Source organism: Maniola hyperantus, chromosome 5 (assembly GCF_902806685.2).
Source record: "Maniola hyperantus chromosome 5, iAphHyp1.2, whole genome shotgun sequence".
Classification (NCBI taxonomy): Eukaryota; Metazoa; Arthropoda; class Insecta; order Lepidoptera; family Nymphalidae; genus Maniola; species Maniola hyperantus.
In genome coordinates, this window is record NC_048540.1 from 13524385 (window position 1) to 13547768 (window position 23384).

Genomic DNA, 23384 nt, shown 5'->3' on the forward strand with positions numbered 1-23384 from the left:
TTTTACTTCGCATTCGCTTCTATGAGGGCCCCTGAAATAAAGATTGTTGTAATTTTTCCGACAGACGGACGGACAAGTGCAAATTCACTCAAGTAGACACAGAGACCTCGCGAAGACATTTCGGCTGTTAGTCCGGTTAACCGAACTAATGCAAGTGGCAGTAGTTCGGTAGGTACCTTTAATTGATACCTTTTTAGTGGCATAAGTTTTAAACAAAAAAGTTACCTACTTTAAACTACATATTTCTTAACAACCTTAGTTCAGATTAGCTTAGCAGCCTTCAACAGCAACAGTGCTGAACAAAATATGATGAAGCTCAATGCTCTATTAAATAAAGGTAGTAAGAAGAGAAACAACACTGATTTTGGATTTGTTATATTGAAACAAGTTTACAAGACTCCCGAATTCAGTCCGCTAACAACAAATTCAATACATTATAATATTTTAGACTCAGTCAATAATCTTAGCAGTATAAACCAATTTCGTAATAGAAATCGTAACATGACGCATTGTATTGTAACACAATTTATTCGATTCATATTTCGTTTTTAAAGTACCTATGTACATTAGGTATACTTTTCCAATGAATTCATCAGCATTTGAGTATACTTCATTCTTCGAAGATTTCATCTATTTTTACATATTTCTGATTATAATAAAGACAATGAATTACTTATCTAAAGGATTTTTAAAGAATCCTTCAAAAAACCAGTTAAAACGGTATCGATTTCTGTTAGAAACAAATAAAACTGCCAAGGTATAACATATTTATGGTTTTATATTTCATCTCTCTCTTATACGTGGGGTCTCTTTTACATAAGATAGAGTCAACTAGCTTTATATTACATACATTTCAATGTTCCCGGTACAAATGGGGAGCCATTTCTCATAAAACCATCCAACTATTTATGTAGGATTTATTCCAAACCAATTTGTATAAAAATTCAAGAAGTTTAATTCTAAAAAACTTAACTATTCATATTATGAAAACTTCATTGGCTGGGCAGCGCGTATTGTTATCCAAGAGTGAGCGAGATAGAGTACAAGATTTTATATACAATTCGTAAGTAAGAAGCTTCGATTCTGTTGGGTTTCCTCATGGTTTTATTTTTGTTTTAGGCTTCCACCTCACTAGTGTTGCATTCCGCTGCAAAAACTGTTCAATTTAAAACAAAAACGTCAAATAGTTGTAAAGAGAAATAAACGACTATGTATCGGAAGTACACGTAATATTAATTGTCTATGATCAATTTTAGTACTTTGATTCATGCAATGTACTAAAATGTTACCGGTAAAATAGATACTACCGCAAATGAGACCTTTACTAAATTTGCTTCAACATAGAAATGCTTATATTGTGTGTATTTATCGATACTATCAATCATATCGATTCGAGTGTTATTAATATTGTTTTAAGATTTTGGTAGTATCACTATTCGATATAAAATATCTAGGAAATATAATTTTTCAATACTCTGATAGGGTGTCTCACCTCTTTGCTAAAACACGATGAAAGCAAATAACTGAAAAAAAGCTTCTATAAGCTATCAATAGATGAAAAGATATTCACTGCATCATTCCCAACACTAGTACAGCATGATTGTAACTATCCGAGTGCCTTAGTATTTTTTTTGTTCATTTTACTATCTTTTTAGCAAATTGATTTGGAATCACTTATAATTTAGTATTCAATTTACAATCGAATATCGATAGGCATAAATAAGATTAAAATTAACAGTAAATTAAATACACCTAAAACCGAAATAGTATACAATAAAAAAGGTCATCTTATTGCATCAATTTATATTTTAATTATAACTCGTGCGAATATAGAAACGAATCGAAACGAAGCAGCGCTAACCACCCTGTCTCACACTCAGACTCTATACACGGGTAGTGTGTAAATGAGAGGGAATGATTAACGCCGCGATATTCGTTTCGTTTCTTTATTAGCAAGAGTTATTATAAGGAGAAATCTAGCGGAAATTTAGCGCGCAGAATTTTTGTGAGCTGAAATCCGCTCCACATCACACATATCACACTTCTGTAACTTTCGCAAAAGAGCAACTAAAGTAAAAGTTAACGAAATTCCGCGCCAAGCATGTAGTGTCCGTGCTTGGCTCGGTCTTCTCCGCCCAAATAAAACGCTCTCCTAACAATTCGTACGACACGTTGAAAGGGAATTCTGCTAACATTTCTCAGCGCTCGGATTTTCACTAGATTTGTCCCTGGCCTTAGAATTATTCACGATACTTGGCCTTTACAGACACGCCCTAAAATTTGCTAAAGTAATAAAAAAATAAAAGCTTCTATACAAAAATACTTTAAAGTAGGTAGGGGAAAAAATTGTGGTTAAAATCATTAGGTGAAAGTCCCGCAAATTGCTAATGCGCGTGGCCGCCATTTTAGTGGCGTCAGCACTGGACTGAAGTTTCGAGCTGATGGTATATTTTTATTTCGGCTGACTTCGTCATTTCGATGTTGAAGAGACGTGGTTCCAGCGCAATAGCAATTTGCGGAACTATTAAAAAAATACAATAAAGGTAAGCGCACACTACGGCCAACCATAGCTCAAATTGCGCAGTGGCTAATTTATCAATGTCTTTGCGGTTGATTCTTTAGTCAATCTTTCGCCTCCCGCGCAGTACCGTGTGCAGACATTTCCTTCATAGTTATTCGTAACTCTTTTTTTTAAGACGCGAACTGTGCAATCCATCTCAACTTTACATCCTACATCTCCAAAAATCACAGAACATCGGAAACCGTATTAAAAATTACAGGCGGATTTTTCTGTCAGTGTCGCTCTGTCAGTCATAGCATGCGCATTATACCTATATACCTATTTTTAATAACACTGAAGAATTTCGTTTGACTTTTAGTATTATCTTCACCTAGCCTATTAACTTCTCTATCTACGTACAGTACGCGGCTGAAAGTAATGTACATCGGCCTTTAGAAGGAGGTAGCAGATTTGTAGAGCATTGTCTCTGTCGTTGTGACCGACATAACGTCATATAGGTATGAGTGACAGAGACAACGCTCTGCAAAGCCGAAATGTCATTCTAAAGGTCAATGTACATTACTTTCTACCGCGTACTGTACCAAGTATTATTGTTCATGGATTAACCCGTAGCATAGGACCAACACAGAAAGAACTGCAAATAAATATTTATAAAATCGACCTTACACCATCCTAATAGAGTTGTCATTAGTATGAAGATATAATTGGCAGCATTCTTTTGGTTTTATTTTGTTTTTTTATTCGGCAACTGACATGTGTATACTTATTACTTTCAGCCACTGCAACCAATCTCAATGGAGATATACTGCAGATATGCATGCAAACACAGGTGCTCTCTATTCCCTCCCTCTCATAGTCAGATGGAATGGCAATCCGACACGACCGGAGAACAGATCAGGCGCAAGACGAACGCCTTTATGTGCACTCCGAGGCATGGAGTATAAAATCGCCAACATTATATCTTCGGGAATTCTAAACTCTATAGTAACATGAATAAGGTCGATATTTCACTACCGCAAAGAGGTGCTTACGGCATTTGCAATTTTAGCTGCGCTGGCCGTCACACGCTGTGTATCTACCGCCTTAGTTTAACAGCTGACGATCGCAATCGCCTCTGATTGGCCTACACTCTCTCACTATTGGCTAAAATGCATTGCAGCAAGAATACCATAAATTCAGCCAATCTGTGGTTTGATACACGAGCGAGATACGCGCGGCATTATTATCGCGATAAAAACGCGCGGCTCCAATTTGCAGTGTGGTCTTGCCCTAAGGGTATGTTATTTTTTACATCAATGAAGGCAAGGCATTTTCATATGTACAATTGAATTGTTAAATAAGAATCTTATTTAATACTTTAGGGACATTCTTTTCATTCGAGTCCTTCTAGCTACATAATTAGTATTCTATAATATTTAACGAGTATTCTAGACGGATGCGAAATTCTAGCAGATACTTTTGAAGCGTAGTTTCCACGACAGACTAGAATCCGTAACAGGCTCGCAACTCCTACGCTCCGCCTCAGGAAAGTGGGAAAAGTCATTTGTGTGAATCTACACTAATATTATAAAGAGGAAAACTTTGTTTGTTTGTTTGTTTGTTTGTTTGTTTGTTTGTTTGTTTGTTTGTTTGTTTGTTTGGTTGTACTGAATAGGCTCAAAAACTACTGGACCGATTTTAAAAATTCTTTCACCATTCGAAAGCTACATTATCCACGAGTAACATAGGCTATATTTTATTTTGGAAAAAAATAGGGTTCCGTAAGATATTTGGGTTTTTCGGACACAAGGTGTAAAAAATCAACCAGAAAAGTTACTTATTTTGCGTACGCTGCCTAAACTATAAAAGATAGAACCATAAAATGTTCTAATTAATTGTAGATCTTATAAATATCTACAAAAAAGTCCGCGACACACTATACCCATCTATGTCGAGTGAGGCACAGCAACCATTTTTTTATTTAAAAATCTTGAATTTTTTTTGGACTACATTTAAACGCGTTTATTTTACTCATGCTATTAATCCTTATCAAAATAAATGATTTCATCACTAAGAACAGTTTATGGAGATAATATTTGGTCTTTGAATGATTAAAATTGGACGTTTGGTTTTGAAGTTATGGCGAAATTAAAATATTACGATTTCTGCTGCACGGCCCGTTGTATTATATAAAGAGGTAATGTCGTTAAGTTTGTTTGTAGGGGGTAATCTTTAGAACTACTGAACCGATTTTAAAAATTCTTTCACCAGTAGAAAGCTACATTATTCCTGAGTGAGATAGGCTATACGGGATCTTTAAAAACCTAAATCTACGCGGGCGAAGCCGCGGGGATCAGCTAGTGAGTGAATAAAAGGAAAAGGTGACTGACTGATCTATCAACGCACAGCTCAAACTACTGGACGGATCGGGCTGAAATTTGGCATGCAGATAGCTATTATGACGTAGGCATCCGATAAGGAAGGATTTTTGAAAATTCAATCTCTAAGGGGGTGAAATAGAGGTTTGAAATTTGTGTACCTAATTCACGCGGACGAAGTTTATAACGACACATCTATGTATTTCATACTAACAATCTGACGTTTGATAAAGTCGCTGATTTGACTAGTAGTCATCATCCCTATTCTGCCGAAATTTCGCATCAGTTAGGAGAGACAGAACTAAAAAGTATAGACACGTTAACAAGTTAGGGCAGTGTCGTAGTACCATCTCACTCCGCGGCAAACACTGTCCAGGCAAAAAGGACTTATTCCATAGCTATTGACATCTAGCTATTTTTCTTTTATTATAGTCGACACATTTTAAACTGAGTCGTCGAGTTATGTCTGTTTCGCTCGCACTTACAGGTCGTAGTTAAGTGCGAGCGAAACAGACAGATAACTCGACGACTCAGTTTAAATGCGTCGACTATAGTCACGACCTCATCTCGTCATCATCATGATTAGACACGGTCTCATACAAAACTGTCAATGTGACAGCAGCGACCACTTGTGATATTGACATTATTGTATGACATGACATCTCGTGACTGTCAACTTGACAGTTCGCTTGTACCCGAATATTCTGGATCTAAAGGCCTGGATAGATAAAACTCGAAAGTAACACATCAAAACGAAAGGAACACAATACAAGGAACTGTATGAATCGCGTCACACTGCGAAGAGCAATAGTATAACTTGTGCCAGTAAAGAAACAAATCTGAATGAAGTGGCGCCAATCATTCTGTCTCACTCACACACTATGCACAGGTATAGTGTATAAGCGAGAGGAAAAGATTAACGTTACCATTTTCAATTAATTTCTTAAATCGAGACGAAGTGCCGCTGATCATTCTGACTCCCTCACACACTATAGGTACACAGGTATGTAAGCGAGAGGGATTGACGTTTCCATTTTAATTTCTTTATTGGCATAAATTATAGCAGCGCCGTGTAAACTCCTTAACACATTCCATTTAATTTCAACTTGTGCTACAGTTCTTGCAATTTACGAAGGCGAGTGAACTTAGTTGTGATTACGTCGCATACACGGACATTGCGTAAGTGTGCGTGCATGTCTTACCAATCAGTTGCGAGCAAGCGTTCGAAAACGCACACATTTACTTTACATTACGTATAACGATACGATCTGAAACAAGCATGAGCCACTCGCCTTCGTGAAATGCAAGAACTGTAATAAAAAAACGAATTGAAACGAAGCGGCGCTAACCATTCCGTCTACCTCACACACTATACACTATATTGGTATAAAGTATAAGCGAGAGAGAATGATTTACGTTGCCATTTTATATTCATTTCATGTGGTACAGTTCTTGCAATTCACGAAGGCGAGTGGATCATGCTTGTGTTTAAGTCGTATCGGTATAAGTAAATGTGTGCGTTTGCGAACGCTTGCTCGCAACTGATTGGTAAGACATGCACGCACACTTACGCAATGCCCGTATATCCGACGTAACCACAAGTAAAGTCCACTCGCCTTCGTGAATTGCAAGAACTGTAGGAGTTATATCAGCGCAGTGAGGTCGCCTTCATACAGTTCCTTGTATTACAACTTCTAGCAACCGCGTTGGACATATCTCAGTCGCGCGTCACTGCGATCGCGTTCTATCCATCCAATGTGATCCATCCATCCATCACCATCCAATGTCAACACGGTTACAGAATAAGCGGGCGATTGTGTCACTCGCGAGTCAGTCCGCACTCATTTCACTTGCGTTTTGACGTGCTGTAAGAACTCGTAGTATGACAGCGAGGACTCCACTCTGTCTTCGACAAGGCGCTCCGTGAATAGTTGCCGTGATGCCGAGTTATCCCTGTGGAAAAAGCAGTTTGGTTTAAAGACATTTATTTTCTCAAAAAGAACACAAATAGTTCTTACAATGAGAAATACATATTTTTTGTAGATTTAATACTCATAATATTCTTGATTTAATTGGAAGAAGTACGGCAAAAGAAATCGATTAATCGATCGATAAGTTTAAAATCGATTTTCTACTCACCTAAGTAGTAACACACTAGCTGGGTAAGGCCGGTCGTCGTTCAGTTTATCGATGAACGCGTGTAGTAGCTCATTTCCATCTAACTCCATTTTGGGCACACTCCTGGCCTCATCCGGCAGCTGGTTGAAGGAGGCCACACCGAAGGTCTCTGATAGGAACGCGGGACTGACTCCGTGGCACACGTAGATTATCATATTCTCGCCGTCGTCTAATAGGTACGCTCCAGTAATGTTAATTCTGAAAGGGATAGTCATTTTTTTTAATAAAACAGTAGTTCCATGTTTCCCGGGATACATACGGACAAGATATTAAAATTTGTCATTTTTTTCAAATTTCATTCCACCATCTTGGGTTAGAAAATGTATGTTACTTTCTCAATTAGCACCCACCCCAGGAACCTCGAAAATGACACCCATATTTAAAAAATCTATGATGACGTGGCTCCTAGATGTTGCAAAAAAGCCGCCAGCATAAAAAAAACTATGCCCGCCAGGAGGCTGTGGGACCTTAGGTGTATTCGGCGGCCGCCAACGATTACGAAGCCACCGAGTTAGACCTCTGGATGCATAAAGGTCGGGGTCACCTGAGGTCACTCACCTCTCAGCGGTCAGCTGCAGGCGCGGAGGGTCGGGCACGTCCATGTCCTCCTTATCGCGCCGCACGTGCTCGCTCAGCGTGTGTAGCGCGTAAAGGTCCGGATATACGGCTCGCATCACTTGTGATAACGGTGCACTCTTCATGAAGCACATGTCCGCTACTCGCTCGTCTAGTCTCGTTGATGTGCCCGTGCGGAATGCTTTCTGTTGACGAAATACACAGAAGAGTATTAGCAATGAAAGTGAAATGGACCGTGACACTGTGTTGACAGATGTCCTCTTCACTAAAATTTAGTTCAGAGTGCTCACACTCACATGCTTGAGGAAAACTTGGAGGAGACTCGCCACTCGCGACTCGACCAGTACAACAATATATAAACAAGGGCTAATAAAGAAAAATACGAAGAAGATACTCACATGACGCTCAACACTGCTATCATAAAATGGCGAAAATTTAAGTTGCTTCAAAAACAGGACCTGTAGTGTAGTCACGACTGAAAAAACCGAAAGAGATGGCAAATTGGTAGGTTTCACTTACCCGTTTCAATAGCGCCAGTATGTACAGCGGCAATAGTCTCATGGACACGGGCGCGTGGAGGGCGGAACTGTTCGCGCCCACTGGCAGGTTCTGCGCTAGCCTGTGTGCTGACAGCATGTCCACTGCCACGTTGATTAGAGCCTCTTTAGCCTCCGACAAGGACGCTGTCGCGCAACGGTCCACAGCTGGAAACAAATAAATCGGCTTCTGATGTGTTTTTTTTACTTCTGAATTTATGGGTCATTAAATTAACATGACGTGATTATGCCAGATCCATTATAACCTAATGAAATCTCCGTCAATCTTAATTTAGCACAATTATATATTAATAAGTGAGGAATGAAATACACTCAAGGGATATAGCTATATCATATCACAGCTTCAACCATCCTCATTTTAACGCCAGTAAGGCCAGTTTCATTTAAAGCGGCCATTCATGAACAGCTCGAAGCAACCATGAGTTCACGTAAACGGTAAACAGCAAATGCATAGCTACAAACCCCTTTTTTTTATTCAATATAGGCGCACGCTTGACCACGATCACACCTGATGGGCAATGATGATGTGGCCTAAGATGGAACGCGTTTGCTTAGAAGGTTTAATTATAATTGGCAGGAAACACTGATCTCGGAGTATTTCAAACCCTAGCCATGTCATAGCCTAGCCATAAAGTCAAAGTCAAATGTTTTATTCAAAATGGGTAATAGATTACACTTTTTGATGGTCGGTTGTTGCATTTGTAGGATGATGATAATTTTTACGTGAACTTAAAACTAAAGCTACGAGGGTTCCAAACGCGCCAAAAAATGAAGCGTAGAAGAAATGTTGACGACATAGAGGTGGAAACTCGCCCGGCGTCTTCCTTTTATCGTCATACAGGAGACAGTATGGTCTTCTTCTTCGACATCTTCAACAATACATACCCATTTTGCTAAGCAATCCGACAATGCACTGCTGATCGGCCGAATGTAAGACGTCGGGTAACGTGTTAGCAGTGGGCAACGCTAGCGTGTGCACTCGTATCCTCCTTTCACCTGGAAACACAGAGAATTCAGTCTCAAGAGTACGCATATAGTTTTGCATGAAAACAAAATTGTAAAATATTGGCACAGGGGCATGGGGGACAGGGGAGAATGCTTTGTTGTGATCGGTGGACACAAAAGTCACGTAATCAAGACAATGTGCGGAATGAGGGTACCGAACGAGCGTGGGCCGATTTTTATGCTAAGCAGCTGCCTAAGCTTGGCAATGGGGGGTGTCTGGCTATTAGGCGTCCATAGGTGGTGGTCTGTGCCTAGAAATAAAGATATATCCTAAGTATTTGCATCGGGGATCCACAGGCAGAACTGATTTCAGAGGGCACCACAAGAGGTCCGGACAATGTCAATGTCAAAATCGAGATTGTTTGTTTTGTTTATTTGCTAAGAATGGTTGATATCGATACAATATACGATTGTTTCGTGAATTATACGATCAATCGTTTGAAAGCTCAGTATAACCAGTTCCACAGATGATGTACTACTTCTATGGCCGGTTCCTCTCTGGGAAAAAAACTTTAGACAAAATAAACAAAAAATATATGGTACTGATATTTTATTTGATAAGTAAATATTCTAGTAAATTTTGGATTATATTTTTAACTAGCTGATGCCCGCGACTTCGTCCGCGTGGATTTATGTTTTTCAAAATCCCGCGGGAACTCTTTGATTTTCCGGGATAAAAAGTAGCCTATGTGTTAATCCAGGGTATAATCTATCTTCATTCCAAATTTCAGCTAAAAATCCGTCCAGTAGTTTTTGCGTGAAGGAGTAACAAACATATACACACACACACACATACAAACTTTCACCTTTATAATATTAGTCGGGATTTAAAAAAAAATTGGGGATTTATAATTTCTTCACTGGTCTGGTCAGTGGTGTATAGAAATTTGTTAGGAGTACAGGTAACTGGCTCTTTCAAATTAGTTCTCTTCAATTTTAGACTGTATCACGAATAAAGAAAAAAAAAGGTAGAAATTATAATATAGTTTTGTCAGTTACCTTTACTACTGGTATAAAGTAAGGCCGCCTGGAAGCAGACTTGCTGCAAATCGGCCAATGATTCCTCTATCGTGAGTTGCATACCGAAGCCTGCATCTGGCGATACGTTGGGTAACGAGAGTAGGTCTGTTGATCGCACGAAGAAGTTTCCGTGGAACGTGTGGACTGATACACCCCTGCAATATAAATACAAAGTTTATCGAATTCGCTGGGTTATGGGATCTTATTGACTGACAAGGGTAATGGGGCATAATTGCCCACAATAACGCGACCTATGTCAATATAGATCAGAACCGTATTAAATTAATTTCGCTTGTGTCCGCCGCCGCGGGTACGCTTTCCATACTAAAGTGCCCGTTTACCTTTACACAGTGAGTAAAGAAGGTTATTTCACCACACTAGCACAAAAAGCGTGTCTTTACTGCGAGTGTGACGTTACCTCGTACACCTGACTCTCAACACCGCCTCGAAGCCGATCTTGCGCGTGAGATATCTCGTGAGCATGTGCGTGAGTTGCTCCGCTTGCCACGCGCGCTGCGCTCGCCACAACGGAATGCGATACACGTTGTATAGCAGAGTGTGACATTACCTCGTACACCTGACTCTCAACACCGCCTCGAAGCTGATCTTGCGCGTGAGATATCTCGTGAACATATGCGTGAGTTGCTCCGCTTGCCACGCGCGCTGCGCTCGCCACAACGGAATGCGATACACGTTGTATAGCAGAGTGTGACATTACCTCGTACACCTGACTCTCAACACCGCCTCGAAGCCGATCTTGCGCGTGAGATATCTCGTGAGCATGTGCGTGAGTTGCTCCGCTTGCCACGCGCGCTGCGCTCGCCACAACGGAATGCGATACACGTTGTATAGCAGAGTGTGACATTACCTCGTACACCTGACTCTCAGCACCGCCTCGAAGCCGATCTTGCGCGTGAGATATCTCGTGAGCATGTGCGTGAGTTGCTCCGCTTGCCACGCGCGCTGCGCTCGCCACAACGGAATGCGATACACGTTGTATAGCAGAGTGTGACATTACCTCGTACACCTGACTCTCAACACCGCCTCGAAGCTGATCTTGCGCGTGAGATATCTCGTGAACATATGCGTGAGTTGCTCCGCTTGCCACGCGCGCTGCGCTCGCCACAACGGAATGCGATACACGTTGTATAGCAGAGTGTGACATTACCTCGTACACCTGACTCTCAACACCGCCTCGAAGCCGATCTTGCGCGTGAGATATCTCGTGAGCATGTGCGTGAGTTGCTCCGCTTGCCACGCGCGCTGCGCTCGCCACAACGGAATGCGATACACGTTGTATAGCAGAGTGTGACATTACCTCGTACACCTGACTCTCAGCACCGCCTCGAAGCCGATCTTGCGCGTGAGATATCTCGTGAGCATGTGCGTGAGTTGCTCCGCTTGCCACGCGCGCTGCGCTCGCCACAACGGAATGCGATACACGTTGTATAGCAGAGTGTGACATTACCTCGTACACCTGACTCTCAACACCGCCTCGAAGCTGATCTTGCGCGTGAGATATCTCGTGAACATGTGCGTGAGTTGCTCCGCTTGCCACGCGCGCTGCGCTCGCCACAACGGAATGCGATACACGTTGTATAGCAGAGTGTGACATTACCTCGTACACCTGACTCTCAGCACCGCCTCGAAGCTGATCTTGCGCGTGAGATATCTCGTGAACATATGCGTGAGTTGCTCCGCTTGCCACGCGCGCTGCGCTCGCCACAACGGAATGCGATACACGTTGTATAGCAGAGTGTGACATTACCTCGTACACCTGACTCTCAACACCGCCTCGAAGCCGATCTTGCGCGTGAGATATCTCGTGAGCATGTGCGTGAGTTGCTCCGCTTGCCACGCGCGCTGCGCTCGGAACAACGGAATGTGATATACGGTGCCTGCGCTGAATTTGCTCATACCACCTGCAAGCAAACACAATAACCGTAAGATAGTACAAAGATCCGCCAAAAACAAAAACAGGCCGCCATGAAAAAATTAAAAATGTCTTTCTTGTACAATGGTATGGAATCCTTCATGTGCAAGTCCGCCTCGCACTTTTTGACTTGTGAGTGGCCTTCTCCATAAACGTGACACTGGCGAAACACTCTGTGCCCAGCTGGCACACCTAAAAGCCAATAATTGGGAATTGAATTGAATTGACTTGTGAGTGTAAAATAATGTGTAGACTTACTGAGCGTAGCGAGGTCACAGTACTGCGAGCTGAGAAGGAACAAATCGACTGCCACTTGCGCCCCGCTGCAGTCTAGCGCTAACCGCTTGTAGAAGTCCGTCGCTGGGTTCAAGTGGGCCACATCTTTGGACGACCGAGCATTCGGATCCTCTCTGTGGATATCAAGAAGGATGAGTGTGACTAATATTCCCCTTCCCCCTCCAAGTAAGCGTAAAGCTTGTGCTAGGAGTAGGTACGACAATAGTGCAATGGGTGGGGTTTGAACCGGCGACCCTTCGGATTTTAGTCCGCTGCTTTAACCATTGAGCAATCGAGGCTTTAGATAGATTGGTTACTCGGATTTTAGTCCGCTCCTTTAACCACTGAGCAATCGAGGCTTTAAATAGATTGGTTACTCATTTCGTCCGGGCGCCACATTTGAAGCGAATCAAATTGTAGTAATTTCTATCCAAACACTCAAAGCGATTCTGTCTTTTGTACCTACTTAGTCGTGTGTCAATCATTTTAAGGTGGAAGACACAGACTGCCCGCGAAATTCAAATTTAATTTGATTTTTCTCAATTTGTAAACTAATACGACAAAGTAGGCTAATGGCAATCAAATTTCGCCCCTAGCAGTGTCATCTTCACAGGCTTATATAAAAATCTTTACTTGAAAATGTCCAGTTTAAGAAATCAGTCAAAATAATGACTAATTTGTGAGTAGCTCACGTCAAACTAATTATTTTGACTAATTTCTTAAACTGGACAGTTACGAATGTGAAAAACCAAATTAAATTTGAGTTTCGCGGGCAGACCTGTGTCTTGGGCCTTAACAACATCAATACTGACTGATTTTGTTTTCTTATAATAAAACGATTAAAAAAAGTTTAAACCTTGATTGTAATGCTCCGGGGCCGATATTAGGTAAGCATGTTTGGAAGACTGTGATACGACCTCCCGTTGGAGCCTGTAACAAAATTATAATAAACATGTTTTAGACCTGTTGTATTTCAGAGATTGTTTACAGGAAATCCGTCGGAGAGCCAAAGATACAGCACAACGAATTAGCCAGCTGAAGATGGCCGCTGGGGCAGACGTGTTCGGAGTGGAGACCGCGTATCGGCAAGCGCAGTGTGGGACGATCTCCAACCCGCTGGACTGACGACCTTAAGAAGGTAGCGGGAAGTGGGTGGATGAGGAAAGCAGAGGATCGTGTGTGGTGGCACGATCTTGGGAAGGCCTATGTCCGGCAGTGGACGCAAACAAGCTGATTGATTGATTGATATGGTACTAGCGGATATCCAAACTAAAAAAAACTCTAAAACGATCTTCGCATTATTGGCTTTCTAGCATTTTCTTAGCATAGTAGCACACGCCGGGTATCCGCTAGTTTTCAATAATATCATCATCATCATCACCATCATCGATCAACCCATCGCCGGCTTACTACAGAGCACAGGTCTCTCAGAGTGAGAATGGTTTTTGCCATAGTCTACAACGCTGGCCATGTGCGGAATCACAGACTTCAAACACCTTTGAGAACATTATGGAGAACTCTCAGACATGCAAGTTTCCTCGCGATGTTTTCCTTCACCGTTAAAGCAAGTGATTTGATTAATTACTTAAAACGCACATAACTCCGAAAAGTTAGAGGTGCGGGCCCGGGATCGAACCCCCGACCTCCGATTAGAAGGCAGACATCCAGCACAGTAACAGCTTTAAGAAGTAAATCTAATCTTCTAGAATTTTGTTATTCTTGCGTATTACTAGATCATATCCGCAACATGAAGAGGTAATCAATAAAATAATCAATCCTCTATTGAGGTAATTACAGCTTGTAATATGCGGCCGGCCAATTAATAGAATATCAGAACCTCACCATAAGTTTGTAAGCGGCTTGCAAGGCGGCGCCGAGCGCGGAGGCGGGCACCCCGGGCGCCGAGAATCGTTGTGGCAGAATCGTTAGAAGCTCCTTTATTAGCTCCGTGTATTCGCCCAGATTCACTAACAAGGACTCGGGCGATGGCAGGAATATATCTGAAAAGATGTTGACCTTTTTACTCATTAGGTCGTCAATTTTTGTACTCACCTAAACCCCCCCTTCCCTCCCCACTGTTCCAAAAATTTCTGGTACTTGTGCTGATGCTTTTAAACAGCTAATTTCTCATTTTTTCAGAATGTACTAGTAAGCGTAAATATCAAGAGCTGTCATATTTTTATTAGGTCTACAAAAGCGTTTTACATACCGTCGATATCGAGAACGGTCATCTCCTTGGGTCTGGTGAGGCCGTCGCTCATCAAGTAGTAGTGCACATGCGCGTCGTAGCAAATGAAGCCGATCTGCGTGCGCGCATCGCCCGGTAATTGCTCCAGGTTGCTCTTCAGTGTGTCGCAGACAATCTGAGGACAATGTCAATTTTATAAAGCTAACCTTTGAACCTATGCTTGGAGAAATGAGGAGATCCGTAGGAGAACTAGAGTAACCGACATAGCTCAATGGGTTGCAAAGCTGAAGTGGCAATGGGCAGGGCACATAGTTCGTAAAACCGATAGGCGTTGGGGTGCCAACATGCCGGAATGGCGACTTCGCACCGGAAGACGCAGTGTTGGAAGACCCTCTACTAGGTGGACTGACGACATCAGACGAGTCGCAAGAAGCCGCTGGATTCAGGCGGCGCAAAACCGTGGCATGTGGAAGTCCCTACAAGAGACCTATGTCTAGCAGTGAACGTCTATCGGTTGATGTTGATGATGATGAACCTTTGATGATCGCCGTATCACCTGCTTACCAGGTCGTAAATATAAACCTATCTCACCTGCAGATATCCAGACTCCCTCGCGATCTGCGAAACATCTAGAAGGAACAGGTAGACAGCGGGCTGCGGCGGCCGCAGCATGTATTCAATGGGCGCGATGAACTCTATAGTGGCCGACTTGATCTCCGGCCGCCGGGACGGATCCCCATACGACCTGCTTACCGGGTCGTAATTATAAACCTATCTCACCTGCAGATATCCAGACTCCCTCGCGATCTGCGAAACATCTAGAAGGAACAGGTAGACAGCGGGCTGCGGCGGCCGCAGCATGTATTCACTGGGCGCGATGAACTCTATAGTGGCCGACTTGATCTCCGGCCGCCGGGAGGGATCCCCATACGACCTGCTTACCGGGTCGTATTGGAACTCTTCTGGTACTGAAACAAAAAAAAATCCAATCAAATCCAATATGGCTATGTAATTTTTTTTAATATACTGAAGGTTTTTCTGAATACTGATTACAAAAATAACATCCATCTTCGAATACAAGATCGTCAACACTTTTTATGCGTCATTTTCAAGATTTTGCAGAGTGCTGATTGCATAACTGAAATCTATTTTTAATCAAAAGATGGCACTGATTTCTTTAAAAAATCGCATAGGAATGACTTCCAAGGGGTTCTGATTACGAAAGTGACGTCCAGGTTCAAATCCTGATTGGTGGAATCACAATTTCCTTTTTACTTAACGTATGTGGAGTTTCACTTCATTGCTGTGTTATTTTTTGGCTTCTTGGAATATTATGGGCAAAATTATCTCAAGTGTTTAAGATGGTTAATAATTCAGATATCAAATAGTTATATTAAAATCACATCCTGTAAAAAAAAGCTAGAAAAGATCACTTACAATCGTTGACTCGATAACAAAGATTGCATTTCCACCGCTTCGCATCCACGAAGTAGACGAAAGGATTGATGTAGGTGCGGCATGCACGACACCGCACTATTGTCGTGCATTGTATGACTGGTAGATGCTGAAAAGGAAGACCACGTTCAGTTTTGGCTGCCTTACGGCGGTTACGCACTCATCCGATCCGAGTCCGAGAAAATACGTTCCTTTTTGTTTTGTATGGGAGCTTATGACATAATTATGTCGCAGATAATCGCTGGTATTCTCACGGATGACGGATAGAACTCGGATGACGGAAGTGCGCACTGCACTTCCGTCATCCGAGTAATCGGCGTTACTGTTGGTTTTAGAAGATTGGTAAATAAATTGCTACAGATATCAGAGGCATAAAACTGAATAGAAACTTAATTAGATTTGACCTGCTACATTTCCGTTATTCAACGGGCAGTATCAACAAATTCCTAAAAACCTGCAATGCAGTGGCAGTTCCTCTAGTTGTGCAAATGTTCAATGTTCATGGACAACAGTAATCACTTAACATCAGGAGACCCACCTGCTAGTTTGCTCGCTATTTATATAATACTAGCTTATGCTCGCGACTTCGTTTCGCGTAGACTTTAAACAACAAATTTTAAACCCCTTCAATAAATTTTTAAAAATCCTTTCTTAGCAGATGTCTAACGTCATAAAAGCTATCTGCATGCCAAATTTCAGCCTGATCCGTCCAGTAGTTTGAGCTACATTGATAGATCAGTCAGTCAGTCACTCAGTCAGCTTTTCAATATATAGATAAAAAGGCAGTACAGTACCCGGCAGAAAATATTGTACATCAACCTTTAGAAAGAGATAGGGCTTTTGTAGAGCATTGTCTCTGTCGTTGAGACCGACAAAACGTCACATAGGTGTGAGGGACAGAGATAACGCTCTAGAAAGCCTAAATCTCATTTTAAAGGTTGATGTACGATATTGCTTGCCGTCTACTGTAATATTATATTCGAAGTGCACCAGAAACCCAGGTGGTGAGGGTGGAATTGATTGCGGTGGCGTGCGGTGCGGTTGTAGAAAAAGGGGGGTGGAATGAGATCAAACAACTCTTCGGAACACTCTCCATGTTAAAATGCAAGGCAATGACTACAGGATATAGAAAGAAACAATTAAAATCTAAATCTATATTCATCATGGCCTTTCTGCAATTACTATATTTGTTTGGTCAAGTGTACACCTAGATGTCATATAAATTTACAACTGTTTAAACTTACTACATAGATAATATAATAATATGTATATTTGTTCCAGTATCAATAATCCTTATCCATACTTAATATTATAAATGCGAAAGTGAGTGTGTCTGTCTTTCTGTCTGCTAGCTTTTCACGGCCCAACAGATTAACCGAAATTTGGTACAGAGTCAGCCTACATCCCAGGGAAGGACATAGGCTACTTTTTTTCCTGGAAAATGAAAGAGTTCCCACGGGATTTTTATAAACCTAAATCCACGCGGACGAAGTCGTGGGCATCCTCTAGTACCTAATAAATCGAAGTTTAAACCAGTATTACAGGAAAAGAGAGAAGTAATTATATTAGTTTTCAAGAAAGATTTCATCAGGAAGATGTGGGTAAAGTAATTATGACTAATCAGTTCAGATATACATGACCTTAGAAAATAATTTATTTAAATTACAGTACAGGTTATTATCCAGCTCCTGTCAATAGATATTATGTTCAAGTTTTAGCGTTTAAACTACCGTGAGTGATTTCCATTATAAATACTATCTGTCCCGGCTTTACTCACGTGGGTCGTCGACGTTAGCCTAACTAGTTTCGAACCCATACGGGGTCCTTTTTCAAGGGAGTCCGTCCGCGCACTCGCCACGGTTTTGAACGTCGACGACACACGTGAGTAAAGCCGGGATAGATAGTATTTATTATGTTCAAGTTCTTGGCCTCAAAATTCAGATTCACACTGGTTTGTGTAGAATAGAATTAGATTTAAGACTACTACTACTCCTATACTTTACTCTTTAATTACATACCTACAAACCAAATAGACAAAGTCAAATAGCTAGTTGGATTCAATGCAGCTGAAAGTCAAGCTTATACTACATCCATACTAATATTATAAATGCGAAAGTGTGTCTGTCTGTCTGTCTGCTAGCTTTTCACGGCTTAACCGTTCAACCGATTTTGACGAAATTTGGTACAGAGGTAGCTTGCAACCCGGGGAAGGACATAAGGTTACTTTTTATCCCGGAAAATTTAAGAGTTCCCACAGGATTTTTAAAAACCTTAATCCACGAGTACGAAGTCGCGGACATCAGCTAGTACATAATATATGTTTTAAGACTATGGTCATGGTAGACTGGTCTAGTGATATTTGAGTGGTGTAATTTGAGTAATTGTTGTTTAGTTTATTCTTTTGCTGAAATCGAAAACAAACAAGTAGGTACAGCCAGGTAAACAGGTAGGTATAGTAGCCTGTTTTTTACAAATTCATAACAAACTTACGTGAAAGTTATATTTTTGTAATATAGTTATTATAGTATCTAGCCTACTGTATTATTTATATAGGTTTTATCAATACATGATAAGTACTCACATTCAGGTCTTTAAATGGATGTATCAGTATACCTAACGGTAATCTAGACTTCTGCAGTAAAGAGTTGGTTTCGGGAATCCGATTCACTGTACATCTGAATATTCTGTAAAAGAAAAAATAATATTGATTATAAAAGGTTTGTTACCAATAACAAAATTGTGAATTCATCATTTTTAAAAGATTTATAGATGATGCCCACGACTTCGTCCGCGTGGATTTAGGTTTTTAAAATCCCATGGGAACTCTTTAATTTTCCGGGATAAAAAGTAGCCCATGTCCTTTCCTAGGATATAAGCTAACTCTGTACCAAATTTCATCAAAATCGGTTGAACGGTTGAGCCGTGAAAAGCTAGCAGACAGACAGACAGATAGACAGACAGACAGACAGACAGATAGACAGACAGACAGACACATTTTCGCATTTTTAATATTAGTACGGATTTCGGTAAAGGTACCTAGATCTTCCGCCCGCCTGGTGCAGGCGCACACAATAAAAAAAAATTGAATTGAAAGGTACATCCAAATTGATATTAAAGGCTAATCTGGTTAAGTTGGGGTGAGTGACTTTTGAAGAAATAAACTTAGCAAAGTTACTTAATATTGTTTAAAACTAAGATAGATAAAAAAATCATCATTGTGGCTAATTCCGTTGTACACAATCTCTAAACTAAACTAAAATGATACGTCTAAATCTATTGCCATCCCTTTCATAATGTTGCTTGCAGAAAAGGATAGCACTAGATTTAAACCTGTTAATTTAGTTTAGGTTTAGAAATTGTGTACAAGAGAATTGGCCCCATTGTAAATTTTATTTTCAACAAATCAAATTATTGATAAGATTAGCGTGTCAATTACGCTATTAACTTTAATAGTAAATAATAACTTAACAGTATTTAATACTACTAGTATTTAAGTATTTTTAATAAAGCTATTGTAATTTGTATTGGTGTCAAATAGTAAGTGATTAACGAGTGAGATTTGTTTACCAGATGTCTTCGCCAAGATGTTGGATATGTTAAGGAGTTTGTATGATAAATATGTTTTTGTCACTAGCTACAATTCAATCAGTTCTTCCTATGTCCTACTAGTTAAGCTTAAAGCATTCAAACGGAACTATATTGTCCTGGAATAAGCTAATATCTTGACACGCTGGCTTGGCCAAATCGGTGGCGGGTTTGGCCGCTAACATATTATACAATTCTAGCTGACGCCTGCAACTTTGTATATGTGGATTTTGGATTTTAAAAATCCCGTAGGAACTCATTGATTTCTCAAGATAAGATAAAAAGTAGCCTATGTCACTCTCCAAGTCTTATGATAGCGAAAGAGTTGAGAGTGACATAGGCTACTTTTTATCTTGGGAAATAACCATGCAAAAAATCACATCAATCTGTTGCTCTGTTGCGACATGATTGAAGGGCAAACCAATAAACTAAAAAATAAACACACTTTCGCATTAATAATATGGGTAGTGATTAAGGCTGAGAAATGTTAAATTTGTGTTTTATTGTAGGATACTTATTTGCTTTCTAATAGGTTATTTGTGAATAAAATTTAGGTGGATAGGTTCCAATATTGTATTACAAACTCAGTTTGTGGTAAAGCTACTTAGTCAATATGTTTGCTATTCTATTATCAAGTGAGATTGATGAGATCCTAACCCACAAAATAAGTTAATCCATACTAATATTATAAATGTGAAAGTGTGTGTGTCTGTCTGTCTGTCTGCTAGCTTTTCACAGCTTAACGGTTTAACCGATTTTGATGAAATTTGGTACAGAGGTAGCTTACATCCCGGGGAAGGACATCTTTTATCCCGGAAAATCAAAGAGTTCCCACAGGATTTTTAAAAACCTAAATCCACACGGACGAAGTCGTGGGCTTCATCTAGTTTGTGAATAAAATTTAAGTGGATAGGTTCCAATATTGTATTACAAACTCAGTTTGTGGTAAAGCTACTTAGTCAATATATGTTTGTTATATTATCAAACTCAAGTGTTTTATATTTTTAAACAAGTTATGAGGATGAGATCCAAACCCACAAAATTAGTTAATAATGTAATAAAAGGTTTACTCACTCTGGACTACAATTTGGTGAATCGGCAAACTGGTGACCAAGGCGTATTTCCGGAGGATCCTCTGGATATTCAGGCAATATTTGCTTACACTGAAGTAAGTCAACCATCTGATGTCCCCACAACTGGTCAAACCCTTGTTTGGTCACACTCAGCTGACCCATTTGTTGAGTGACACCATACATGTTGTTGGTCGGAAACTGCTTCGATATATTCTGCTGCATTTGGCTTTGTTGCTGATTTGAGTACTGCATCTGAGGGTATCTGTTCTGCATATTTGTTGCTGGCCCACTCGCTGGGCCAGGCATTGGTTGACTCATTGGTGACATTGTTGGTGGTCCACTTTGTAATCCTGGTTGAGTCATTGATGGCATTGAAGGCATTGGTGGCGGTCCACTTTGTAATCCTGGTTGACTCATTGGTGGCATTGTTGGTGGTCCACTTTGCAATCCTGGTTGACTCATTGGTGGCATTGTTGGTGGTCCACTTTGTAATCCTGGTTGACTCATTGGTGGCATTGTTGGTGGTCCACTTTGTAATGCTGGTTGACTCATTGGTGGCATTGTTGGTGGACCACTTTGTAATCCTGATTGACTCATTGGTGGCATTGGTGGTAGTCCACTTTGTAATCCTGGATGACTCATTGGTGGCATTGTTGGTTTGCCACTTTGTAATCCTGGTTGACTCATTGGTGGCATTGTTGGTGGTCCACTTTGTAATCCTGGTTGATTCATCAGTGGCATTTTTGGTGCTCCACTTTGCAATCCTGATTGGCTCATTGGTGGCATTAGTGGTCCACTTTGTGTACCTTGTTGCATTGGTGGCATTGGAGGCATATTTGGCAAAGATGGTTGAGTCATTTGTAAGGTAGGGCCATTGTTAAGCTGCTTTTGGGATTGCGGTTGGTTAGTCTGTGGTCCAAACTTTGGGCCAGGTAGGTCTTGCATAGATCGCCCAATCGGTAATCCTTTAGGTAGCATTGGGCCACTCATTGGTGCAGAAATTGGAGGTTGTACACTTGGGCCGTTAACAATATTACTTCTTAATGGCCCAATAGGTGGTGCAAAGTTTGATACACTCGATGTAGGGACATTGCCCTGTGAACCAATTGTTAGCGGACTATTTCTAGGACCAGTCAAAGGTCCACTAAATGGAGTATTTGGTTGGTTTATTAAACCAGGTGCCATAGATGTTGGGGGTCTCTGATTCCCAAAGGCAGGATTCATTGGTGCATTACTACTACTTATTGGGGCTTGGTTTCCTATTGGTGGAGGACTAAAGGAGCTTGAAGGTGGAGGATATTGGTTAATTGGTCTTTGATTGGGGCCAGGCATTGGTCCATTCATAACAGGTTGACTATATTGACTAGAGGGAGGTGGAGTGTTGTTATTAATTTGATGTTGGGCATTAGGGGGGAAAGGTGAAGCTGAGGGGCCAGTATTAGGCTTAGAATGTACACTGGGGGAACTCATTGGAATGTTCTGGATGTTTTGCATGGGAGGTTGATTACTAACAGGTTTCAGTGGTCTCATAGGTGATGATTGTAAGCTTGTAGGCGGCGGCATCATTCCGGGATGGTTGAAAGCTGGCGAACTACTTGCACTCTGGTTCAAATGATTTTGGCTATTAAATCCTGCCATTGGGCCCGGGCTGTTCAAATTTCCATCTTGTTTCAAGGCCCCGGGCAACTGGCTCGATGGAATTCGGTCATATTGCTGGAACGCTCCGGGATTCGAGTTTTGTTGGCCAGGAACATTGTTATATGGGTTAGGTATATGGGCCATAGCTTGTCAATCTGGAACGATAGTTTTAGTAAGTTTACGCTACTGCACCTACTCACAAACTTCAGACACACGAAAACAAACTTAAGTTAATGTTTTTATTGTGATAATAAACTTGATATCGAAAAGGATGAGTAATTAATGCTAATTCACTGAGATTGACGGAAGGACAAACGCACTAAGCGACCCACCGCTCGATAGGCGACTTTTGAACTTGGAAAACTTTACACACGCGTTGGTGTTGTTAAACCATCCTCACATATTATCACGGAAGCCAAAATTAACGTGATAAAATAAAACTGTGAAGGAAAAACGACCCTGACTTACGTGGCTGAGCGATTACAAGCGCCCTCTACTGGCGCGAAAGATCCATTTTTGACAATTGATTTTGACGCACAGAATACTTACTCCAAGGTTTTGACGTTAAATGCGTTTTGTTAATACAAAATTGCATCATATTTTCCAAATAGTCAACGAATTTTATTCAATAGGTAGGTACGTAAAAATGTTGAAATTATTTTTAGTGACGATTTAGTTACCTAAATTAGTTACTTACAAAACAAATATGTACTGTGTATGTAGTCTAATTTATAATAATATAATATACCTAGGGCCATTTTCGGCTGCCGCACCAACCCGTGCTTTCGTGATTCCTTTCGTCAAAGGTTGCCTGGAAGAGATCGCTTTAGCGATAAGGCCGCCTTTGCATGCTACAGCTATTAGATTAAGATCCTGTATTGTGTTTTTTCAATGTTTACTTTGTGTTGTGTGCAATAAAGTGTAAAATAAAATAAATAAATAAATAAATAAATATTTAAGACCTAAAAGTTGAAAAATCATCATCGACTTGCCCATAGATTATAGATAATGTTGCCACAAAC

The 23384-nt window shown here is 40.9% G+C and overlaps 2 protein-coding genes across 2 annotated transcripts in view; one reads left to right on the top strand and one right to left on the bottom strand.

Annotated features, from left to right (window-relative positions):
- Positions 1 to 359: 359 nt before the first annotated feature.
- Sec24AB (Protein transport protein Sec24AB) lies at positions 360 to 22858 on the bottom strand. Its single transcript, XM_069498830.1, has 16 exons — positions 22695 to 22858; positions 20726 to 22517; positions 18648 to 18750; positions 16049 to 16175; positions 15392 to 15579; positions 14633 to 14786; positions 14266 to 14423; positions 13280 to 13353; positions 12406 to 12557; positions 11983 to 12136; positions 10194 to 10369; positions 9075 to 9185; positions 8152 to 8336; positions 7615 to 7817; positions 7018 to 7254; positions 360 to 6831 (listed from the first exon to the last, which is right to left on the bottom strand). Exons 2-16 carry the CDS (start codon positions 22504 to 22506, stop codon positions 6720 to 6722), a joined length of 3915 nt encoding a protein of 1304 aa, XP_069354931.1. The 5' UTR covers positions 22507 to 22517; positions 22695 to 22858; the 3' UTR covers positions 360 to 6719.
- The window catches only part of PCNA (Proliferating cell nuclear antigen), a 175851-nt gene continuing 158182 nt past the window's right edge, over positions 5716 to 23384 (top strand). Inside the window, exon 1 of the mRNA XM_069498814.1 lies at positions 5716 to 5719. The gene's annotated coding sequence lies outside the window, so the exon portion shown is untranslated. The remainder of the gene's footprint in view (positions 5720 to 23384) is intronic.